Raw genomic sequence first — 25,461 nt, forward strand, 5'->3', positions numbered from 1 at the left:
TGTCCATCAACATGACTCAAAAACTGTTACGTGTGTCACCACCCATGCATCTGTTTTGTGGCTCACATACCAGGATTACAGCTACCTGAACTACCTGGACATTGTTGTAGATGCTACTCTGAGCCTAACTGACTCTCCGGAGAATATTGGACTGAAATCAGAGAAGTCTAGAACCCAGGTAAAGCACACGGTTTCAAACATGAACATTTTGTTGAAATACTGGCCAAACTGATCTTATCTCTTATCTTATTCATCTCCCTCCCTATCACATGGGGTCACATCATGCAGGAAGTGGTGGGTGCACCGCCCTAAATCAAGGTCACACACTTTTCAGGGCAGGCTAATGTGAATATGCATGATATAGATAACAGGATACATTGTATTAAGTACTATCACACTGACATAACTAACATGACAATCGTGTCTTCTTAAGAAAATACTATAATCCATAAATTGAAAGATATCTAACAATAAATTGTGGTCATAAACTGTTGAGCTTGTTGTGTGCCTTTTGATGTGGCGTATCTCAACTTTCCCAGTCATATGTGTCAATTTTGCTTGTAGGTGAAGCTGACGGTATTCCCTGAAAGGAAGACTCAATCTTTCACCAAAGTTGCCTGGTGGATAATCTTCCTGACAGTCATGGCAGGACTCCTGTTATTGATTGCGCTTGGCTTCTTGCTGTGGAAGGTAACGAAGCACATCAAAACAAATCAACCAATCATAGTCCTGCTGCAAAACTGTGCTGATAGCAGTTGTGGAGGGGAGATTGCTATGACATTTCTATGTAAATTGCAAAAGTAAAAAATACTGATCGTAATTTTGTCACTTAATGCATTAACCTCAAAAGGCTTAGCCTATTTCAATTGGATGGTGGTTCACACTAACAGTATTCTGATTGCTGACTCAAGCACCCCCCCATTCTAGAAATATATCTATTCATAGGTGTATATCATAATCGTAAGGTGATGAATAAAATCATCCAGCAAATGATGTGTCAATTCAAATTCCATGTTACCTTAATTTTCCTTAACTTTATATGCAGAGCCTGTTTCTTGTAAGTAACTGAATGTGTAATTAATGTAGTTCAATGGATGTAAGAGACAAGATACTCAGTATAGTATATAACAACACCTCAGTAGACGTACTTATGCTATTATACTGACTGTCTCTTATTGTCTGCCTTCCTTGTCAGTGTGGATACATCCAGTGTCCCGTACATAACAAGAACTCCTCAAGTGAAAACCCAAACACAGAGGCTGCTCACCCTAAGGCCTGAAATGAGATGCCCGGGGCCCCCCGGTGCCTCGGCGGGATGGGACACGTCATGAGCAAGAGAGATAAGGAGAAAAAGAGGGGGGAAACCCCATACTCAATCCACATTTTTTATACAGTTATAACTCAAATGTAAATAAAAGGTACAGTTGAATTTTAGGTGTTGTCTGTTTGCTTATTACATGCATTTTGCTACTATTGTAAACTTCCAGGAATGAGAGTAGAAAAATGAATTTGCTGACAATTTTCTTCAGTTTTTTTTAATGAAACAGAAAGTATCACTTGCTTGATACAAAAAAAAAAGTTACATCAACATGAACAAAAGTTGTGCTATAGTTTCACCATAATGTCATGTGCTAGTAGCGGGAATGGATGAGAGGTCGCACTAAATGTTTGGCCGATGGAATCAATGGAATATTTGTAGTAATAATAAGGCGTAGAGGGGACCCGCGTGCAGTTGAGCGCACAACAAATGAGCACGCGACCTAGAAATGAGCACGTGAGGCGCGCTATATTTCTAGTTGTAGTAATATAGCCACATTCTACATGTTTTCATGTGTTTTGATCATTGCAAGCACATATGATTACAATACTGTTGCTTTTGTGTGTGTGTTTTCTTTTGCAGTTGTGCAATGTAACCCTCTGGGTTTTGTTCTTGTTGCTTTTGTTTACATCTCAAAAATACATAGATTCTCCATGACCCTACTGACCAGGAAGAGTTTCACTCCAAAACCTTTTGAAAAATGTACACATAGGACTGCTGGGAAAAACACTGGGAATAATAACAATGACATTTTTGTAGAGGGCGTAATGATCTTTGTCATTTAATACTGAGTGGTGAAAACAGGTAATATCGATCTGTTTTGGATTGAAAGCCTTCTCTTGCTATCTATGTATTGTACAGGGCTAACAACATGTTTGACAGTCTAGACGTGTAATTCTGTTACGACAAAGAGACCAATATTTTCACTCTCCATCTGTGTCACTCTTTTGCTGCTTTTGTATCATATGGACTTTCAGCAGTGCCCTTCCTCTCTATCTGCCATCACTTTTTATTACGATGAACAGTCCTTACTTTGAGTTTTTCTGTCTTGAACATTCTTCGATTTTCTCATCTTTGTCAAAACACATCACCATTCAGCATATGGAAACAATTCTTGACAGTCTTTTTTCTTTCCATAATCTTTGACTTTCCTTTTGTTTTTCTATAAACATTCAATCCATTGTTCCATCGCATAGTATGAGCTCACTCAACACAATGTTTTCATTATCTTTTGTTGCGTTAGGAAAAATAAGTACAAAAGTGCACTATTAAAAAATGTTCCAACAAAACCTTCTCAACAACCTCAGATCCTTGTAACTTGAATCCAAAATGTACAACCATCACACATACACACACACACACACACACACACACACACAAACACGCACACGCGTGCGCATGCACACGCACACACTGGTCTTGTGGTCCAACATTTTACTGGAAATAAGTGTTCTTGTTGTGACTGATTTAATAACAAAATGTCTTAAAATTTTAAAAATATGGTTTAAAATATGGTTTACAAGAAGTAAAACGGCATCTTTGCTTTTTTCAGATAAAGTTAAAGATATTCGCTTCTTTTAGGCCACTCACTTCTTTTAGAAGTCTTAGAAGAACACTTTGACCAAACCTCACATTGAAAATCATAACATTAAAGACAATGAAATATCACAAACTTAGAAATAAATTAAATGCATCAATATATTACATGAGTCAACAGGTAACCCAAAATGAAGTTTGGCTATAAATACATTCCAAATAAACCCGTTTGGTTTCGAGAGTCTGTCTTTTTTTGTCACCCAAGTCTTATTTTTAATTTCCGACCCTAAATATGAAGATTTTGACTGATTGAATCAAATGTTATTGCTCGTATGGGACAAAAAGGACATCAATTGGACTGAAACTAAGATCAATAAAATGAATTAACTGAGCAGATTCATGAGAAGCACAGCACAGGAATGTACTCAAATCAAATCAGCTGCTCACTGAAACATAATCACTGGCACAACTACCGTAATCTCTATCTCACAGATCAACAAACCATAAGTAACTTTCATTTCCTACCTGCTTGATAATTCCTCAGTTCATTCAAGTTCTTTCCTGCACCATGAATACTACTAAAAAAAGTGATTTATTATTATTTTTGGGCAGGCAGTACGTCACTTGTGGCTTGGACAGTAAGAAACATATCAATATAACCAATCACATTTGATTATTTTGTGCTTCAAACAGGTTTTTGATTATTGCTAACCTGTAAAAGATTGAATTTGGCCCCAACATTATTTTGTCTCTTTTGTGCTGGTGTAACCAACTGGAATTATTTTTTGTTTTTATAGTGTGCTTTAAGACTCAAACAAGACAACAAATTCTGTTCAACCTCTCAACTGTGAATGAACTCCAGACTGCAATAAGCAGCTATCTCCACATGGGGGCAGCAGTGCCCATGAGAGACAAAGACAACAGGGGGAGCAGGGAGAGTGTGAGCTGACCGGCTGCAGATCTGGCTCGTCCGTTGTTCCTGTTCCACTTGGAGCCGTTTCTCTCTCGGACGCGGGGCGGCTTCACGGGGCTGGAGGCGGGGTCACGTGGGGGCTTGTTTTGGGGTGGGGAGTACGGGCCGTAGCCCGGCCAATCATCACTGTACCTCTCACCTCGATCTCCACCCCCTGAACCACTGCCCTCCTCACCTGGGACGGGAAGAGAAGACGATTCAGATTGGGGGAGCAGTTCAGGCCATAGCCATTCTTTTCATGGCCTCATTTTGTGTTTTGAATGTGGAAATGCAAAGGAAATGCATTCTCTCATGCTAGTGATGTCTCTCTCTCTATCTCTCTCTCTCAGATTCAGATTAGTGAGTTTTATTGCATGAGTCAAACATTGAGTGTTCCCAAAGCATATTACAACGCTACAGTATCAAATAATGTACAATAAAGATTAATTTGTTACAATGAATGGTAGGCAAATTCAGTAATTATAGGAACACATTATGATTATATACAATGCGATGGACAATAATACATAGATTCATATGCAATGCATCCTAAACAATTTAGTTAGTAACATCCCTGAGCTTATAACACATTAGCCGTGTTCAGAATGGTTCACTCGTTTACTCACTCACTATTCCCCATGTAGTGTTTATCATATAGTGAAATATGGGAACTATCAAACAAGTTTCGGACACTACGTCACTCTTCTTCTCCTTCGGTAAACACGACAGCATTGCATTGTGGTATATGGGAGAAAATGTAGGGTACATTCTCTGTTCACTAGAAATTGCTCTGCATTGTGGGTATTTTAGAGTGGACTATAGTGAATCAAATTAAAACAGTTGAGAATTCTGACACAAAAAAGGTGTCAGAGAGAGAGAGAGAAAGAGAGAGAGGGGGGGGGGACTCACTGTCCATGAAGTCCATGTCCTGTCCGGTCTGAGCGTGTCTCAGTTTGTTGGTGGCCACCCTCAGCTCCATGATCAGCTGCCTGGTCCTCACGTCCGGCCGGGCGATGTCCACCTCCACCTCGGGGTTGTTGATCTGGCTCACCAGCCCGTCGCCCATCACATCCGGGAGGTACCTGGGGCACACACACACACACACGCGCACACACACACACACACACACACACACACACACACACACACACACACACACGTCACACACACACACACACACACACACACACACACACACACACACGTCTCACACGTCACACACACACACACACACACACACACACACACACAGATGAATAAAAGACATGGGTACACACACACACAATCACACACACACACACACACACACACACACACACACACACATTCACACACATCACTATCATCCATTGTGGTAGTTCCACATCACTAGGCACGTTTAAATGGAGCACAATAATCAGCTTGAAATAGGTTTAACCCAAACTGATTAAAAATGCTCCATATAAACACCACAATCAGCTTAAACAGGACCAAACCGATAACAATTTCAATCGGTTTTGAGGGATAGTTTAAACTTTTTCATAAACCGATCAAAATAAAAGTTTTATCATGTAAACTGTGAAAACAGATTACTCTCTGGCAGCGTTCTTTCTGCACATGCCCATGATGCCCTCCGTCTTGACGTAAAGGAGACTCCTGCCTGCTGCGGCAGGAGAGGCGCTGCTGCCAGAAGAGTTATTTTCTAACTATGCACGCGGACAAAGTGGAGATTTTCAACACTCCGCCGAGGAGAAACCCGCACAGAGTATCATCAGGCTATACAGCACCAAATGTTTTCTCGTCAGGATTCCATGTCTCTCATTTTCGTGTGACAGTTCATATGTCTGGCATAATTCATGCTTTAGGCTACCGGTATGAATACAGTGTGAATTTATTTTTCACTGTGAGAGAATGTATTTGAAGTATGTGAGAAGTGTCAATTGCTTCAGTCTCACGGTCGATGCGCGAGTTGGCAGACCTGTCAAGCTGTATTCATCACTTTTGCGCATGTCGCACAGCTGTTCAATTATGCTCTGGCTGCATGTAAACACCGATGGTATTAAATCACATCCCATGTAAACAGTTGACCCGAAATCTTCAAAGCGATTGATTTCAATCAGATTGAGGAAAACGTGTGCATGTAAACACAGCTATTGCTTTTGAGTTTTATTGTATGTAAAGCACTAAGTAAGCAAACATTGTTTTTAAAAGAGTGTTTTTTTTTGTATTGGTCTGGTATTGTTTTCAAATCGTGTGTGTGTGTGTGAGTGGCAAAATGTGGTCCTGGAGACACCTATTGTAGCGGGAACTACAGTACCACAGAAGTCATTTTGAGTAATTTACCAGGTCTGTCTGTCCTTTTGTTAGTGCTAAAACTTTACAGGCGTGTAGTTGACATGAAGATGAAGGTCGGGTTAAAAAAATGGCCATGATCCAATAGCCAGAAATTGTCACTTCAGGTGGATAAAGAAGTGTCTCTACCCGATTTCAGAATTGTATTCAGGCAAATAGGACAAATCTGTTGGGTTAGTGAGCATGGACACTCTTCTCCATTGCAGCCAGACTTGGTGGTTTAGGCCGATAAGATGGGTGTATTTTTACATGTAAATCTTATCTAGTGTAGGTGTAACAATGAGCATAATAAAAAGACAGGGAGACATTATGCACACCTATTGTCTCTCCCTCCATTTCTCTCTCTCTCACACACACACACACACACACACACACACACACACACACACACACACTACACTATTGTGCTATATCTGTTTGCATCAAGGCAAGCAGAGAGCCATGTGGATGGCTGGTGGTAAGGAAATTAAATAACTCCATTTTCATCTGTTGCGTCCTCCTGCCACCACCTCTGCATCACCCCTGCCCCCCTCATGTCGCCCACCTCCCGCGGGTCTGCCCGTTCCAGCAGCGGTCTTCATTGGTGACGTCGGCGGCCATCTTGTCATCATTGCAGATGGTGTGTGGGAGGGACAGCCAGAAGCCCCGCATGGGCCGCAGTCGCTCCTTCAGCTCGGTAACCTGAATGGAGGAGGAAGAAACCTGCTTATGAGTCACGGCTCGTGTTTGCTGTGGCTGGCTGGGGGAAGCTCATGGATGGCGCCATGCTGACGTCGGGCAAAGCGAAACGCTGACATGACACTGCTCCAAAAGTTTACTCCTAACCAGATGCCTTTTCTCCTTTATAAATAGATATGCACATCTATTTTGCACCACCTCTCTGCTGTGGAAGTGCTAGGGAAAATGTGAAAAGGAGTGATCCTTTTCACATTTTTCCTAGCACTTCCATGTCACTTTCACACCCATACTACGCAGACTTGAGACTTCCCCCCTCTCCCCCTGCTCCTCTCACCAGCCGATCCAGGTTGGTGCCTGCGGCTGTAGTAGGCTTCTCCTCGGGGCTGTAGGTGCGGAACGGCCTCCTGTTGCCCCCTGGCTCTTTGGGTGAGCGTTTAGAGCGTCCCGGAGCGGGCCTGGGGCTCCCGCAGCCTTGGAACACCTAGCGTACAAAACAAAACAACAACAAAAAAACATCATCATCAGTGTAAACAGTCTTGTGGCCGCATTGCATTCTGGTCTACTGAGGCTAATGCCAGTGGATAAACTGGTCTCTCTTCCTCTTCTACGATGGATTTCTCCCTGTATGATTGTTGAACATTGGTGCAAAATGCTGAGTTTGGAAGGAAGCCCCTTGCTCTTAGAGTCTGAGGGATTGTCACCAAAACCTGATGTTTCTGATGACATTTTAGATCATTTTCTGTCATCAAACTCATTGTGGCTGTGCCGCAAATATCAAAATAATGTAATAAAATATTAGGAATAAGAAAAATATACCACTAATTAACAAAAGGGCCCAGAAATGCAAGATACAATGCCACTATCTATTTTTTAACAGTATTAGTGTGGATTTTTCCTTTACAAGGTCAATTGCTTTGGCAAATCAAAGCCTGAGAGAAGGAGGCACTTAATGGGGCTTCAAAATCTTAAAGGAGAACTAAATGAATGGATGCGTGAGATCATGTGCAAAATAAATCTGCACTGTGTTTCGGTGAAGTTCTCCGTTAACCATAAAATAAAAAAAATAATAAAAAAAATCTGAAAAATAATATAGTTGCTTAGAACTTGAAACTCAATGTGAACTGGAAACTGTTGAAAAGGTCATCCATCACCTCCATGATGACATTGTGCTAGTGACAGGCAGTGGACACAGAAAGCTTGGCTCATCTGTCTGGTGCTGAGATGCATGTGTCTCTCTGCTGGCTTAGCTACTGGGAAGCCCGCCATGTTTTAATCATATTGTCAGCCTGTCATTCTCTCTGCGCATAAATTCCCGTCATTTTCACTGCTTACTGTCTCATTAAGCAGATTAAATTAAAACTAAACAAATAAAACAATAATCGGAATTGTAGCTATGAAATTGACTTGGAAGAGTTATTAGATGATTTCTATGCATACCCCATGCATGGTGAATCCAATGAATAATACACTACATCATTTTTGTGGAAGAATAGCCCAGAAATAAAGAAATAAACCAACCGCTTTCTATAATCAACCCCCGGTAAAATGATGCTATTTTATCTATAAGGTGAGGTGTGTTTATGTATGAGACTCCGGTCTCTTCATGTATCTATGTAGCTATCCCCCCCTCTAACCTGCCTCTTTATCTGCTTCGCTCCCCTCCACCCCTCCACCCCTTCCCTTGCCTTAGTGGAGACGCTGACACTGTTTTCCTGCATGTGCATGATGGCCTCCGATACTTTGACAGAGATGGAGTCAGCTGCAAGCTCTATGTTGAACGGCCCCTCCAACTTCTCTGAAACCTGGTACAAAGCATCTGAGAGAGAGAGAGAGAGACAGAGACAGAGAGAGAGAGAGAGAGAGAGAGAGGTTGTCACTTTCTCAAATAAATAAACAAACCAGTGAAGCCAGTCTTTCTGTCTGGCCCTGGTCCAGACTCCCATCACTCAACATCCAAGACAGCACTTTCTCTGGAGTCTCTTATCGGCTGCTTTGATTGACAGCTGTTCAAGTGGGGTTCAGGTTACAGTAGGGTTACGTTAACAGCCAATGGAATTGTAAGTTCAAGTGGCGGGCCAACATCACAGACAGATAGTGGGGCTCAAAAAATGCACTTTCAATGTAAAATAGGTTGCTTCTGGAAAGAAGCGCCAAAATTTGCACAAATACTCCTTGTGGATTGTTATTTTGATAAAAGTAACTGGCCACGCAGAAATCTCGATCTTTCCAAGATGGCCACCATTTCCCGCCCCAAAAACACTATTTTGGGGGCAACTTTGGGTAGAATTGTCCAATACGAATGATCTTGTTATCAAACCATACATTTATGACCACAGAGAAGCCAGATTTGTTCCATGTAAATTTCTAAATGGCTGCCATTTCAAAGATGGCTGCCATTTCAGCTATTTTTACCATTAGTGGGGCTCAAACAGCACCTTTAGGTCGCTTCCGGAAAGAAGCGCCAAAATTGGCACAAATACTCCTTGTGGGCTGTTATTTTGATAAAAGTAATTGGCTACACAGAATTGTTTTTATCTTCTAAGATGGCCGCCATTTCCAGCCTGAAAACACTATTTTGGGGGCAACTTTGGGTAGAATTGTCCAATATGAATGATCTAGTTATCAAACCATACATTTATGACCACAGAGAAGCCAGATTTATTCCATGAAAATTTCGAAATGGCTGCCATTTTAAAGATGGCTGCCATTTCTGCTATTTTTTCACTGTCCAGGGCGATTTTGATGATTCTGGTGTCAAATGACAGGTTTTTAACTATGGAAATTTCAAAATTATACATCAGAAATCATTTGTATATCTCCTTTTACCATTTACTCTAAAATACTAAATCTCTAAAATACTGTTGTTTATGCATATTTTCACATTACTTTGAAAATATATGCAAAGTAAATGGCAAAAGGAGATATACAAATCATTTCTGATGTATAATTTTGAAATTTCCATAGTTAAAAACCTGTCATTTGACACCAGAATCATCCAAATCGCCCTGGACAGTGAAATCCTATGGTAAAAATGGCTGAAATGGCAGCCATCTTTAAAATGGCAGCCATTTTGAAATTTTCATGGAATAAATCTGGCTTCTCTGTGGTCATAAATGTATGGTTTGATAACAAGATCATTCATATTGGAAAATTCTACCCAAAGTTGCCCCCAAAATAGTGTTTTCAGGCTGGAAATGGCGGCCATCTTGGAAAAAAATAAAATTTCTGCGTGGCCAGTTACTTTTATCAAAATAACAGTCCACAAGGAGTATTTGTGCCAATTTTGGCGCTTCTTACCGGAAGCGACCTATAGGTGCTGTTTTGAGCCCCACTAAGAGAGGAAGGGAGTGGGTGGAGCACATTAGAAATGGGTACATGGGGGTACAATGGGTTTGGGTACATTAGACATGGAGGGAGTGATGAAAGGGAAGATGAAGCATTGTAGAGGAAGACAGGAAATGGAGGGAACATGAGGGCTCTGATGAAAGGAGGGAGGAAACACAGGAAGACAGATCAATTGTAAAGCAGGAGAGAGGCATGAATGTTTAATGAAGGGGGGATTCATTAAGGGAAAGGAAATGGGAGGCAGAGAGCAATACAATGATTCCAGATTCAGGTATGGTCAATTTGATCATGATTATAGTTCAGAATATAGGGTAAATGTCCTGACTAGGAGATTTTGTTGAGGAGTTGACCAACGTGAAACAGAACCTGAATCAGAAGGAGTAAAATAATACTGTGTGTGTGTGTGTGTGTGTGTGTGTGTGTGTGTGTGTGTGTGTGTGTGTGTGTGTGTGTGTGTGTGTGTGTGTGTGTGTGTGTGTGTGTGTGTGTGTGTGTGTGTGTGTGTGTGTGCGTGTGTGTGTGTGGCCTTGCATGCATGTGTTGTAACGGGCGTCGTGTGACAATAAGATGGGTTTGTCTGTCCGGTTCTTCTTCTTCTTCTTCTTCTAAAGCCACATCAACAATAATATACAACTACAATACATATCATTCATCCTCCCCAAAACCCACCTCTTCCCCTCACTCACCAATGAAGTTGTTCCATTCGGTGTCCAGGTCGGCCTGATTGGCTAGGCAGCCCTTCATCACGTTGAGGCACAGAGAGTGGCAGGGGCGCAGAGAGGGCAAACCTCGACACAGCGGGCAGTACCACTGACGCATCAGGGCCCGCACACACTCTGAACCTGCAGTCAACTGCAAGCACAGCAGGGGGAGTGAAGAGGTTATGGGGAAAATAACCAATAAGGGAATATAAACATGATTACCATTAAAGCTACACTAGGCAATGTGTTTGGCGGCTCCAAATGACAGCGAGAGGTAATTTATGCAAATAAGATTCGATTTTGGGCGTCTGGGTAGTGTAGAGATAAAAGCACTTGCCTACCACAGCGAGACCCGGGTTCAATTCCCGGCAGCGGTACTTCCGGCTTGGTCAGACGTTCTTACAGACACAATTGGCCGGGTCTGTGGGTGGGAAGCCGGTGGGGTATGAGTCCTGGTCCCCTCCCCATGTCCTGGTCCTGGTAGTAACAGCCCCAAATCAGCGTCTTTGTAAAAGGCTAACCTAGCGAGGCGGAAAACTCATTCATAAAATAAAATGACAGCTTCACCTTTTCTCTTTGGATCAAAGGGGCAATAAATCGCTAGTTAACGTTACTGCAGTCTTGCCTGTTCTGCGTTCCCTTACAAAAAACAGTATTCCTGTATATTTTAGAATCAAAACTTGATCTCATCGTTCTATAATGCATCTATACTGTATGCGCACATATGCCTGTCATTTGGAGATGCAGCAGCTCTGTATTCACCCACCCTGACAGAAAGTCTGTCTCCCGTTGAGAAAACTATATACTATACAGTAATATACAATTCCACAATTTCTCCAAACTGGCATGTGTTGCAACGGTAAAAAGTAACTTGATAGTTTTCAATCGTTGATTAATGCTGCTCAACTCTCAACACGCAGTGTAGATTTTCAGATTTCAAAGTGCTCCGCAGCATTCTGAAGTCTCTCCTCAAAACCATCCTCAATGTTACAATACTTATAGCCTAGTATGACTGTATTTGTATTCCTCTTGCCAGCAGGTAGGTCGACGCCTCCTTTCAATATTGAATGCCATCTTGCTGTCTAAAACCACTTAGAAACCGCTTTCTGTGTAGAAAGGCAAAGGTGGCTTATTTTCTGACCTTCTTTACACCAATATTGCGTGTTCTCTGTGTAAAAAGGGCTAGTGAGTGAGTGAGTGAGTGAGTGAGTGAGTGAGTGAGTCAGTCAGTTAGTCAGTGAGTGATTGAGTCAGTGAGTGAGTGAGTCAGTTAGTCAGTGAGTTAGTCAGTGAGTGAGTGAGTGAGTGAGTGAGTGAGTTAGTCAGTGAGTGAGTGAGTGAGTGAGTGAGTGAGTGAGTGAGTGAGTGAGTGAGTGAGTGAGTCAGTAAGGCAGTAAGCCCCTGAGACGTTTCTTGGCCAGCCCCTTCCGGGTCCGGCAAAAACCTAAGAGCAGCTTTAATAGCGGTACAGACGACAGTAATGGGAACCACTTACCTTTGTTGCTTTGCTAACAATATCGCGCCCAGTGGCCAAGGCCTGAGCCAGTGCTCTGGCTGCGATGAACGCCCTGGACACCTGAACGTGAAAACCAACAGACAGCAATAAGATCACTACACAACTGTTATGCGACATCAAGCCAATCTATTTGAGATACGGTTCATTTCAACCATCATTTTAAAGACACGCACTTGTACACGCAGTTTGCGAGGCACATCCCCAAACGGCTGCAGCTGCTCAGAGTGTTTGCTGACACACTCGAGGTAGTCCTCGCTGAACTGATACTGGGGGTTGACCAGAGAGAAGACCCGCTCCAAAAGTCTGGACCAGAACTCTGACAGGACCTCTGACAGGCTGACACTGCCCCCTGTGGACGGAAGAAGACCTGTCATACCGGATCTATTTCTTCAGCAGGGCAGAGGTGTTTTGGATGAAGGACTGTCTCCCAACTCAACCTGCTCCCCACTTGGAATAGTTAAAATGTAGCCATTATCTGTACAGACACCAATTTCAGTCGAAACTCCTTTGAAAAGCTAGAAGAAGAAAAAGAAGGGGAAAATAATCATAAAATACCAATCAAATTTCTTCCAACAGCTTGCGCAGTAGTCGTGAGGAGAGAACGGGATAAAACAATATATTTTGGGGCCAATTACAGTGCAAATTGTTTGGCTACAAAACAGCTGCTCAAGCTCTGTGGGGAAAATTGTATGCTTTTTTTCAAGCTGTAAAAATGGAGAGAAAAACGATGACTGGTAGCCAGACTCTGAATAAGCAACACTCCAATCTGTAGTCTACTACTGCATAGGCTCAAATGAGCTATACATGCTGTTTGGCACACAATGACAGGTTGACTAAGCAACGACAGCCAACTAGCGCTTCTCGTGCCAAAACAGATAAGAGCAATGTGGAACAGAAATAGAATCAGTCTGGCATGCGTGGGATTCCAACTCTCATTTACTCTTTCTCCAATTCTCCATGGCTTTCCAATACTCAAAAGACAATACTGCCTCTTCACTGCTGCCCATAGCCAGTAATGATTAACCATAATGGGAATGTGGCCCAATACAGAAATACGGATACACTAAACTCTCTACAATTATGAATCTTCACACAGCGATAATAGTTTTCACCTGTTAGTGGAAATGCCTTGCTGGCCCACTTTCCAAATTTTGATTTAAACTGTAGTACCTGATGGATGGGGTTTACTGCATCAAGACAATCCAGAAAGTCAAGGATAGAGAAACTAAATTGCTCTCAAATATTACCCTCTATATATTGGGAATATATCGGATCATGATTTGAGTTCTTATATTATTATAATATTATTATAATAACATTATTATATTATTGTTCTTATTCGCCTCTTCCTTTACCAGCAGCTCAGACAGACACTTTTACTCAACTAACCAGAATAATATCTGCGAAGCTCCACGAAAAGCTCCTGGAAGACGTGTGCGTTCTGGGTGAAGAGGCGCCCGTAGGTTTTGGTAAACATCTGGTTCATAGACTTCTCCGACAGGTCTATGAGCTCCCTGAAGAACTCTAGAGAGAGACAGGAAACACAGAGATTAGACATGGATCTGTCGCCCACCTCCTATTCCTCTAATATACAAAACAGGTTTCTATGTAGGCGTTCTTCAAACACCCCCCCCCCCCCCCCCCCCCAGATTGACACCTCAAAGGGAGAGTTACATCAGATCCTGCATATTGGTAAATGAGAGCAACAGTATGTACTCTTATATGATGGTAATGTATATGAGTCTTTCAGAGACTCGTATACACTCTCCCACTGCTTCAGTATCTTTAAATGATTCATCATGTACATTACATAAGGACATGAGGAGGAACACCGCAAGTAGGAGGAGAGTGTCAACTCAGACCTATGCTGTGAATGTTATAAACCTGATACCACACACATCATTTCATGAGAGTGTGGGCACAACCGTCTCCTCAAAGCCATACTTGCCTTAGATGGGTTTTATGTTGGCATGGTGTTTTGATTCAGCAAAAGTAATGCCGGTCGAACATAAATGAGTAAGATAATAATAGGTTGTTCATATGAATCTTGGTGATATTGAGAACACCATTGCTCTGCTCTTTCCTTCACTCTGAATTTTCAATGAGCTGTTTTCCTTCAAACCTATACCTTATCTTTAAGGAGGAGGACTTTGTTCATATCCAATTTCAATATCAGTTCAAAGCTCCCACGAACGGTGCTTACTAACTGTGGTCTGCATCTCACCATGGAACTTGCGGTGTCTCTGGGTGAAGGTGGTCAACAGGAACTGGCTGGTGTCTTCGATGGCCTTGAGGTAGTCCCTCTCACTCTGCAGGGCCAGTGTCTCCTCCATCTGACTGGAGCAGCAGGTGTAGTCCTGAGGACAGAGCCGTAGGTGCTCACCTGCACCAAGCAAAACCACACCGGACCAGACAGACGGAGCACAACCGGGAATGTTATCATTGAATACTCCAAGTCACACATTTTGAGAAGCTGTTATTTGGAGAGAGGAGCTTATTTAACCTTTATCGTGATGGGAAATGGACTGCATTTATATAGCGCTTTTCTAGTCTACCAACCACTCAAAGTGCTTTACAAACATGTGCCCCCACACACACACGCACACACAACCATCAGGAGCTATTTGGGGTTCAGTACAGTATCTTGCCCAAGGACACTGTGAAATGTGGACTGGAAGAGCTGGGGATCGAACCACCGACCTTCTGATTAGTGGACAACCTGCTCTATCTCCTGAGCCACAGCTGCCCACAATGGCTTGTAATGTAACATACTCAAGTGGCAGTGCTTTGACTGCACAATACAGTAGCTCAACAAAGACAGAGGCCGATCCTTTATAGTGATGTCAAGTCTATTATCAGGCCAAAACAGATGTTTTCAGTGAGACAGTGGCCCTATCCATTCTCTTGCCCATCTCATCAGCCTTTGCTATTAGTGCAGATAAATCTGATCAAAGATAAGGGAGTAATAGCATTTTTTTAATTTCCCTGCATGAATTATGCAGATTCAATCCGTCGTTCTTTGTCAACTCAGGTTGGGTCTTTGATATGTCAGAGGTAATGATATGCAAACGACGACCGGTGTGTGTAGAAGATGTGTAAAATGTTTCTGTCTAGAATCCATGGTTTCAGTATATTTTACATCTAACGTGTTGTGAATATGTTGTCAAAAGTCTAAAATCCCACCTCCACCCTCACAGATTTTCTCTCTACCTCTTTTGTTCTCTCGGTGTGTCTCGCTATTAGGCCTCTCTCATCCCTCTATTTCCATTTCTAAACTGCCTCTCCTCATCCCTCACTCGCCTGGCCATCTGCTCCCCTGGCCCACGGGACAGTGAGCCAAGACTCAGGCTCTGATAACCCAACACACACACACACACACACGATCAATCAATATTGCAGTTCATTCACTGACTCAAATGAAGAGCCGAATCGCCATAAAATAAATCTTCACACACTAGATCTCTATCTGGTCTGCAGTTTCACTTGACTTAAAACAGCGAAAGCTCCAGGTCTGTCTGTAGGCAACTCACTCTCTCTCACTCTCTCTCTCTCTCACACACACACACACACACACACACACACACACACACACACACACACACACACACACACACACACACACTCTTTATTTATCATTTCTCTCATTTTCCAATCCTGTTTCTCTCTGGAAATCATCACCAGAACTCCAAATGAGTTAATATAAATATCCTAGATCCAACTCCGGCTAATCCTCGTGTTATCTTTGTATTCACCAGATTGGATTATCACCAGTCAGCAGCAGAGCTGATGGGTAGGACTCAACAGTAGCCCACTAGGCAAACACTAATTAGGGGTGAGGTTCTTTGTTGCACCGGTGTTGGCAATTTGCTCATCCCCTTATCATCCTATTTATACAGCAGAGAGAGAGAGAGAGAGAGAGAGAGAGAGAGAGAGAGAGAGAGAGAGAGACAGACAGACAGACAGACAGACAGACAGACAGATAGACAGAGGGGGTGCAATATGTTTTAAGCCTCCCCGCAGTGTTTATCCTTGTGAAAATAGTATGATATTCCTATAGTGTATCTGTGATGCTCACTAAACCTTATTGTACTTTATGGTATTTTGTTATCTCCTATTTTCTCACTATAATATTTCTATGGTTTGCAGTGTGTCTGTGGTGCTCAATAGTGACTTTATAGTGATTTTATGGGACTTATTTTTTAATCTCCTGTAGTATTGATAGGCTACTGACTTGTCACTTGTCTTTATAGTATAATTCTAAAATAGGAGTACTACAGTTGTTTTCTTTTGGGGTGAGGATGGGACCGTGCACTCCCCAAAACGGTTTGATAATTTTGATTGTACACAATCCCAGCCACAGGCTATAGTCACATGCAGAGACTTACCGGAGATTTGAGTCAGCGGAGCGGTGCTGCTGCTGTAGCCCTTCTCTGCGTACACCTGCCGGGTGTCGGAGCAGCTCCTCCCTGCAGCCACGGGGCTCCGGGTCCCTGACAGGGCAGACAGCCCGGCGCAGAGCAGCAGCAGCCGGGTCTCCATCTTCACCGCAGGGCTCCCAAAAACCAGAAGGGGATTTATCTTAGCGGTCTGTGGGTGCAGCGTGAATGAATGAGCAACCAGTTAGATGCACGCAAAAGTAACAGAATAAGTAATCCTGATTGAATAGTCTATAAAAGAATCATCATAGTCCTGTTTTTTCTTTCCTTCCCCCTACAAGTCCATCAGATTCAGAGGCATCCACACTGGGTTTCTGGACCAGACATACGTTTTCATCGACCGTGTTGTTTAGATGGTCCTTCCTGGGACAGATGATGTGCGTAGATTTGGGGAGTGTGAATGAATGGGGCACTCCCGTCCCCCTGCTCTGCTCTCAGCATCTGACAGCCTCCACACTGCGTCAAGCCAGCAGGAGTTGTCCAGAACACCGGGAAAATGGCGATGTCGCCTTCAGAATAAAAGCAAAAACATCTGTGAAAACTTTTTTTTTTTAAATAGGGTTTTTTTTTTTAAATAGGGTGTCAGTGTTTTAATCAGCAGTGCTTCCCATTAATTACCTAGACTATGGTGGCCCAGGCCCACCATAGTCTAATTTGTCCCACCATAGTCTAATTTATTATTTTGCTCTAAAAGTGCACCAGATTGATGTATTTAACTTTAAAATGTACAACATTTTCATGCCCCCAGACCCCCCTACAGGGTCCGAGGTCCACCCACCACAGTCTCACTAAATCCTGTGGGGAAACATTGATCAAGGTGTACACTGTTTTATCTTTTTTTTTTTTTTTTTTTTAGCATTTTCACATTGATAGGAAGAGAGAGAGAGAGAACGTCACATACCGGCTGGATTGATTCAAACACAAGATGTTCAGTTTAAATGGTAGCCCATATGTGCCTAGATCGCATAATGCAGAATGAGAAATGTCTATAATATAAGCACTCAGGACTAAAGTATTCCATCCATCAATCATTTAGAATTTAGACCAGTACCAGTATTTTATTTTGAAGGTCCTTACCGGAAGTTCTATATGTTTTACTCTGACCGGCTTGATGCCGGTCACAGCCTATCAACCATAGAACAATGGACCGTGCAGCATGAGGGAAGACCACAGGGAGAGAAGGGTGAGGTGCCTGCAGCGGCGTGGGGGGTGCAGGTGTCAGGCAGGCCAAATCAGGCCAAAACACCCAGGGTCCTAAAATGAAACAAACACACAGTCCAGTCCAGACACATTTTAAACAAAGACACAACACAAACATCACAGAAAAACTATAGACTGGATTAATAACTTAGCTATAGTATAAAATGTAGTGATACAAAATTACATTAAAATATGTTTAGATAACTAAGGAAGGTCAGTGTAAAAAAACATTAACTACAGGAATACCTAGTGATTCTTATTAGTGTCTTCTTGACTCTTTTACAATTGGGCAATATTTTCAGAAATCCGGATGTCATACTTTGGAGAGACTGTTTGACTGTTGTGCTGCAAAACACCATGTAGATTTAACCCTATTAAACATCCACAAGGAGTTTTCAATCATGTGCCACTGAGGGGCAAACAGTAAGCCTCAGGTTTTCATTTCAATCAAACACTACACCAGTGATCATCAATCAACCGGTGCAGAGTAGGCTATTTGGTAATGAATGAAAATCGGCTTACTCTTCGCCCTTGATGACTGAAAACATGATATGGATCTTAGGATGCCCTGAGTGAATACAAAATGAGATGATTTGAATGCCCATAAATCAGCCATATACCGTAATTACAGCTACAGCATGCAAAGAGATTCTTGGAAGGACCATCAACGCAACTTCCAGAAGGAGCAATCATCATGTAGTCTGATGTGTTACTAGCTAGTCGGCTCCCAGAATTATTTTGCGTCTCCTTTCGCGCCCTGATTATTACGCAAGCGCTGTAAAAAGAGACAGAGAAATCAACTCAAGCATAAAAAACAACAAGCGAACAATAATCATATCGACGAGTGGTAATAATCTCTCAACTCTTACATTGCTAATCATACTGGTTTAGGCTTTTGGCTAAAACTGCTTTTTGCGCTAGCTGAGTAACTAGGCCTATATGTTACAAGTTAGGTGAGCCCATGACGCTTGGTTACACTAACTATAGCCTATCTCTATGTCTGTTTTTTCACAAGCTAGCAAATGCATTTGTTGGTGATAGTGTTGTGTGTCATAACCACTGACCTAAATAATATGGACAAACCCATCCACTACTTTTTTGGACTCATGTTTTGCAGAAAAGTGTTGTCTGTTGCCATCTTGGGGTCCTTAAGGCTTGCGCAGCTCACGTGAGATGGGGGTTTCCCACAGCTGCAGCTCCGCCTGCTATATTGATCCGTGATCGGCAAGCTGTGCGATCACTGGACAGGCGACCTGTCAATCATCCCCTCTTATATCGTCTATCTTACTCAAAATTGGTGAGTTATATAAGAAATTACCCCCCTACAATTGTTATGAAAAGGTGAACTTAGCTATATAGATCAAAACTATGTTTTGGTCCAGGCTGTAAAGATGCTTAATCACTGTTACAAAGTTGGGCATTTTAACATGGGGTGAACGGGAACTACAGGACTTCTGAGTCCTGCCTCAAGTGGCCATTCTAGGAACTACAGCTTTCAGGATTACTTCCGCGTCTTCATGGGAAAACTTTAGGGATGCCCACTGGTCATAACGTAAGAAATGTCATAATGCATTCATTGGTACACTTCATTACCGTACACATCGCGGACTGGCTGTAGGGAGGAGGCCTCGTCCACACAGGCTATTTATTTTCCCCCACACATGCTAGATGGGGTGTAACTTTATCCAATAATGATGCATGTATCATGACATGTGGGCCTAGTATCTGCTAACCTTAGCTACTATTGTTGTACAGAGTTATGTAACCTGCCCTGCCTGAACAAAGGCCTTCACACGAGGTAGCAATGATTCCGGGAAGGGACGTTGCATCCCACATATCTCGACCTTGTAGCTGTCTGTATTATCTGTAAACACGTAGAAGGGAGTAAGTTCTCATCAAAACTCATAACGGGCCATTGTTTCATGATGTCTGGGAAATGCGTCACCTGACTGCTGAGCTGAGACAAATGTATCTGTTAAAGCCTAAAAAACGGCGTTGTTTGCAATGTACCTCATGTTTCTGCCATGACGGATGCCTATGGGTCTAGCAATCATTTCCAGAATTAAGAAAATTAACCCTGTTTTATGATTTAATAACATTTAAGATGTCCACAATTGATTGTAGAAACGTTTCATGGGGTCCAATGAACCATTTCAGTCTTCATGGGGCAATGTTATGTTTCAGTTCATGTGAAAGATGAAAAAAGCAAAAATTGAAATCACAATGCTTTTACCTGACAGCGGTGAAGTGTAGAGCTAAACCGCCACAGCACAGTACACTACACTACTCCACAGTAGTAGATGATTCAAGCCAACACCATTATCTCTGCCACTTGCTACCACAAATTCAGGTGGCTACATCAATTCATCCAGAATCCCCTGCTGAGCTGCCCTTTCATTTCTCTTTTCATCTCAAGCCACCCAAGAGACAGAGGCATAAAACTACAGCAAGGCAGACATCCAGCCCCAGTGTCAGCCCCATCCCCACTCCTCCAGGACCCTCCCAGCAGCAGCAGCAGCAGCAACCGCCCCTTGGGACGTCCAGGCAGGCCTCTCCTGGGCCTGTGAGCTGAGCGAATCAGGGTATCACTGCAGGGGACATTTATGATGCCATCCGCTCTGGAAAGGGTGCCATGGTGGTGAGCAAACCGTTTCGTGGGAGAGGAATGAAGGACTTTATAAGGGCAGGGGGAAGGGGGTTTAGAGATAAACACATGAAGGGAGGGAGGGAGAGAGGGATGAGTAATGAGAGGAGAAACGACGACAATGAGAGCGATTATCATGCGCTGTCAGTAGCTGACTGATGTGACCCCGCGGAGTTGCCTTTGATGCGTGGAGAGGAAGCAGTGCTTCCATTGGCTCCTGTAGTCAATGATTGACAGCACGCGTCCATCCCAGCCATTGTGGCGCTCTGAAGCACTGCTTCCCCAATCTTTTATGGGTAAAAACTAAAAAGAAGGACTAAGGCACAATAGAGGACAATAAAGTGTGTTGAGCAGTAGAAAACAGTCTGTCACTACAGTATACAGTTACAATGCAGGATGGTGATTCTGGTTGAAGACCCACTTCAGTCCACCAGCTCTGAGAGGGCCATAAAGCACATTGGGAAAATCTGCCAAATGAAGGTTCAAGACATTTGACTCAATGCTTTGCTAATTTTTGCTCTGTTCTAGGCTTAATTTTACTCCATACTTCTATTGCATTTCCAATTTATTTGGCTTTAGAAGAAAATCCGGTCATTAATTATCAACATAACAGATGGCCCAAAGATATTCAGAAGTGGAGTATCTGTGTGTGTAATTGTGCCACAGCTGACTGAAATGATTATGCAAAGGAGTCGGTGAGTGAAACGTGAATTTAGAGGGGGCACAGAAAATCAGGCAGAAGCATAAAGGGGAAATATGGGACATACAGACCCACACATGTTGTGGGGAGATAATAACAGGCTGCAGGTTAAAGGGGCCACAGGCAAAACTGTAACCACCCATTAATGAGAACCTCTGACCCGAGTGCAGTCTTCTCATTGGCTGCTCTCTCCCTGTCAATCTTCAGACGGTGGTGGATGAGTGGCTGGACAGCTACAAGCAAAGCCGTGAGGCGGGCCTGCTGGTGCTCGTAAACTTCATTGTTCAGTGCTGCGGATGCAAAGGTCAGAGTTCAAGAGGGAAGGAGGGCGTGGGGTTGGGGTTGGGGTGGGAGGTCGAAGTTCAACAGATTATCTTTCTCATTTCAGCCTCGGCATTGATCGGCACTCCACTATTGATCTCCCAACATGCTAACAATTCAGCACCTTGTGCCAGGCAGGCGCTGTCTTCATCCTCTTGTGTATTGATAAGGCGATATTGTAACGCTCTGTGAGGGTGGGATGAAAGAAATTAAAGGTCCCATATGGTGGAAAACAAGGCATATAAATTAGTTGGATGTGCTATCGAAACATCGTGGTAGCCAACTAGCCTAACACAATCACACAATCCATATTAGAAAACCGAGCCTCCAAACGAGCCGTTTGCACTTTGTGGCATCACAGCGGTTTGCCAAATAACATTCTTATCAGAAATAATATATATATGCATGTATGTTTGTTTTTTGAGCGGTTGCTATTGTTTGTTCACCAGAGTTTTCCCTACCTATAGCTGCTGGCACTGTGATTGAGACTTGTGGAAGGGAGATCCGTCACACTGCTCTTGCTCAGCATCACAATTTATTGATCATTATCACACAATGTTTCGGTCACGTTTCACTCTTTAAATGTTTAGCCAATCAGAACAGAGAGTCGTTAATATTAATGAGCCTTAAAGGCTGTGAAGTTGGCCCTTTACTGGAGATTCAATCAGGAGGCAGATAAACCCATTTAAAAGCCCATGGTGAGACCATTTCAGAATCAGAATCAGAATGACTTTAATGATCCCCGAGGGGAAATTGGGACAAGTTACAGTAGCTCGCTCACAGAACACACATAGCATAAAATAAACAGTAGTAATGCAATGCAAATGCAATATTAAGCAATAAGCAGAAAAACACAACATAGCATAGAATAACTAGTAAATGCGCTAGAAGCAAAAAATAAGTAGAATGTCTAAGTAGCAAAATACAAATTACATCGAGTAAGTATACATTCCGTGTCAATTGTCATTATTGCACCCTGGACTATATTAAGTCGGCTTGCCCTATACGTTACACGTGGCTCAGCCAGGCACAGTTAACCTATCGGCTGGCTCAGTCTCAGGGAGACTGAGCGTCTCTGAGGTGCTCTTTTAAGAGAGGCATTAAATAGACCAATGGCCACAGGCAGGAATGATTTCCTGTGCCTCTCCGTATTGCATCTAGGTGGAATCAGTCTCTCACTGAACATACTCCTGTGTTTGACTAGCACGCCATGGAGTGGGTGCGAGTCATTGTTCATGATGGAGCGAAGCCTGGACAACGTTCTCTTCTCTGACACCGCAGTCAGAGAGCCCAGATCCAGCCCCACAATGTCCCTGGCCTTACGGATCAGTTTGTTGAGTCTGTTGGCATCCGCTGCCTTCAGCCTGCTGCCCCAGCACACAATAGCATACAGGAAGGCACTAGCCACTACCGACTCATAGAACATCCTCAGCATGGTCCGGCAGACGTTGAAGGACCTCAGCCGTCTCAGAAAGTAGAGACGGCTTTGCCCCTTCTTGTAGAGTGCATCAGAGTTCTTAGCCCAGTCTAGTTTATTGTCAATGTAAACTCCAAGGTACTTGTAATCCTCAACTATGTCAACACTGACCCCGTGGATTGAAACAGGGGTCACCGGAGCCTTGACCCTCCTTAGGTCCACCACTAGCTCCTTTGTTTTTGACACGTTGAGCTGCAGGTGGTTCAGCTCACACCATGAGACAAAGTTGGCCACCACATCCCGATACATATTTATTACAGCAAACCTACCAGCCCAAGCAGCATAACTCCAGCAAAAACCCAATTCCCACACACAAGTCACCCTTTGCACTACCCAGGTGCTAACAATGATTGGGACAAACTATTACCAGGGGAGCTCCAACAAAGACACACTTATATCGACACAATATATCGACATTCAGTATTACGTCATGCTCCCAGTCGCATAAGGTGCCCATATGCTTGCAAGAGATATTATGCCCGGGATCCCAGGCAAGGGGTCCATGAGAAACCAGCCGGGCAAGTCACCCCTCGTGCCCAACCTCAACGAGGTAGGCTACAAACATTGATGTCATGCCAAATAACGCCTCCCATTTTGTTCTCAACTCATAGCTTTGCTTCTCATTGTTGCTTAAGCATGCCGCTGCTGGCCTGTGCTATTCTCACAGAGAGAATGTCAAACACTCACTTACTGCTAGGGAGTGCCAGCCTACCAAATTAATCCTTCCATGATTGCCATCGCCACCACAGCCAACCCATGCTGGGCATGTTAGTGGCTGGCGTGTTGTCCTGTCATTTTACCCGCCTGTCTTGTTTACCAACTTACCAGCTGTGCAGGCAACAGCCAATTAACACAGCAATCTGTTAAGAGAGCATCCCAACCATAGACTGTATAATAAATACGGACAAAACTATCCCATTGAATTTCTTATCCCTGGCGGAGTTCAAGCCATAGATTAGGTGGGGGTTGCCATCTCCCAACCGATCCCAACCCATGTTGACTCTGACAGACACACTCTCTCACTCAGGGCCTCATGATTACTCATGCAGCCATTTGTGTGTTTATCTAAACCAGATACATTTAATATAGATAGACACCCCAACTTCCAGTCACTTCCTGTATCTGTGCCACAGAGGTTTCGCCAATGCCACGCCCACTTAAGTTAGGAGACTGGTCAGCCAATGAAGTTTCATACCATTGACAGACAGCCAATCACAAGCTGATAACCACGCCCATTTAGGAGACCGGAAGAGTACAATTTCTTATTATTGGCGGAGCCTGGAGTGGGGCGTCTCTATCTATTAAAGGTCGAATTAAATCATTAAATGTGACATCTACTCTTATTAAATGATCGCCCTTTTATTGACAAAGTGATAAAGTTGACTTCATCGTCTATATTTTAGAGCTACTTTAGTGACATTCATAAAAGGATGATTTTACCCACAGTGGATATGTTGTGAACTCTTTCATTTTAAAACTGCCAAAACTCTCCTGTAGGACATCTACCCCATCTGTGCCTTAGGACAAAGTTTTTGATCTCTTGTTTTGATGATCAACAGTTTTGTTTTCGTATTTCCCAAAGAACTGCCAATTCCCAAGCCAAACACCGCTTAACTCAGAAGCTGTGTCTCATTGCATGTTCTATTTTGCTTGTGCCTTATCAACACCTTAAAACTTTCTCACTGCCTCTCTTGTCTTTGTCGCATTCTCTCATGCGCCCCCCCCTCCCTCTCCTCTAAGTGAGGAGGAGGAGGAGGTGGTGAAGATAAGAGCTCTAGAACGGAAGCTCAAACAGCTGGCTGGCTACTGTAAGCTGATCATCTATGGAGTCCTGGACCTCCACACCATCACAGATGAAGAACTACAGCAAGGTGGAGAGGAGGAGGAAGATGGAGGGCTTAAAGTCAGATGGGAGTTAAAATGGGGGGGGGGGGGGTGTGAGGGGCTAGAACTGGAGGGGAAGAAGGAAACTAAGGACAAGATGGGGAATATAAAGTAGAAGATGGGGGCAAGAAGCAGAAATGTGTTGGGGGAAGTTGTTTGGCAGTGAATTTTTTTTACACAGAATAAAGTATAAACCATTGTGTTCATTCCAAATCTATGGAATGTCTTTATCATGCTAGTGAGAAATGACCACCTGAAAAATTTAAATTAAATGAAAAGGACAAACAAGGTGGAAATGATAAACAAGAGTGCGATGTTTAGGATAAGACTGGGAAACAGAACTGATAGGGCAGAGGAAGAAAAATAGATTGTTAAAAGAGAAAAGAGATTAAGACTACAGGAAATACATTTGTTAAAGCGAT

At 43.1% G+C, this 25,461-nt stretch overlaps 2 protein-coding genes across 2 annotated transcripts in view; one reads left to right on the top strand and one right to left on the bottom strand.

Annotated features, from left to right (window-relative positions):
* Positions 1 to 1,325, top strand: part of LOC310790147 (integrin alpha-6-like) — a gene marked incomplete at its 5' end in the record, with an annotated part of 31,629 nt that extends 30,304 nt beyond the window's left edge. Inside the window, 3 exons of the mRNA XM_083651826.1 lie at positions 74 to 178; positions 565 to 690; positions 1,196 to 1,325. Coding sequence (XP_083507952.1) covers positions 74 to 178; positions 565 to 690; positions 1,196 to 1,279 — 315 coding nt within the window. The 3' untranslated portion in view covers positions 1,280 to 1,325. The remainder of the gene's footprint in view (positions 1 to 73; positions 179 to 564; positions 691 to 1,195) is intronic.
* Positions 1,326 to 3,730: 2,405 nt separating this feature from the next.
* On the bottom strand, positions 3,731 to 16,916 carry gpc2 (glypican 2; the record flags this gene model as incomplete). Its single annotated transcript, XM_083651827.1, has 11 exons — positions 3,731 to 4,002; positions 4,716 to 4,888; positions 6,682 to 6,818; positions 7,150 to 7,296; positions 8,501 to 8,631; positions 10,847 to 11,012; positions 12,357 to 12,437; positions 12,551 to 12,726; positions 13,767 to 13,901; positions 14,602 to 14,760; positions 16,763 to 16,916. 11 exons carry the CDS (start codon positions 16,914 to 16,916, stop codon positions 3,731 to 3,733), a joined length of 1,731 nt encoding a protein of 576 aa, XP_083507953.1.
* Between the last annotated feature and the right edge of the window lie 8,545 nt (positions 16,917 to 25,461).

This window comes from Poromitra crassiceps (assembly GCF_964638095.1).
Source record: "Poromitra crassiceps genome assembly, chromosome: 15".
In the NCBI taxonomy this organism is placed as follows: Eukaryota; Metazoa; Chordata; class Actinopteri; order Beryciformes; family Melamphaidae; genus Poromitra; species Poromitra crassiceps.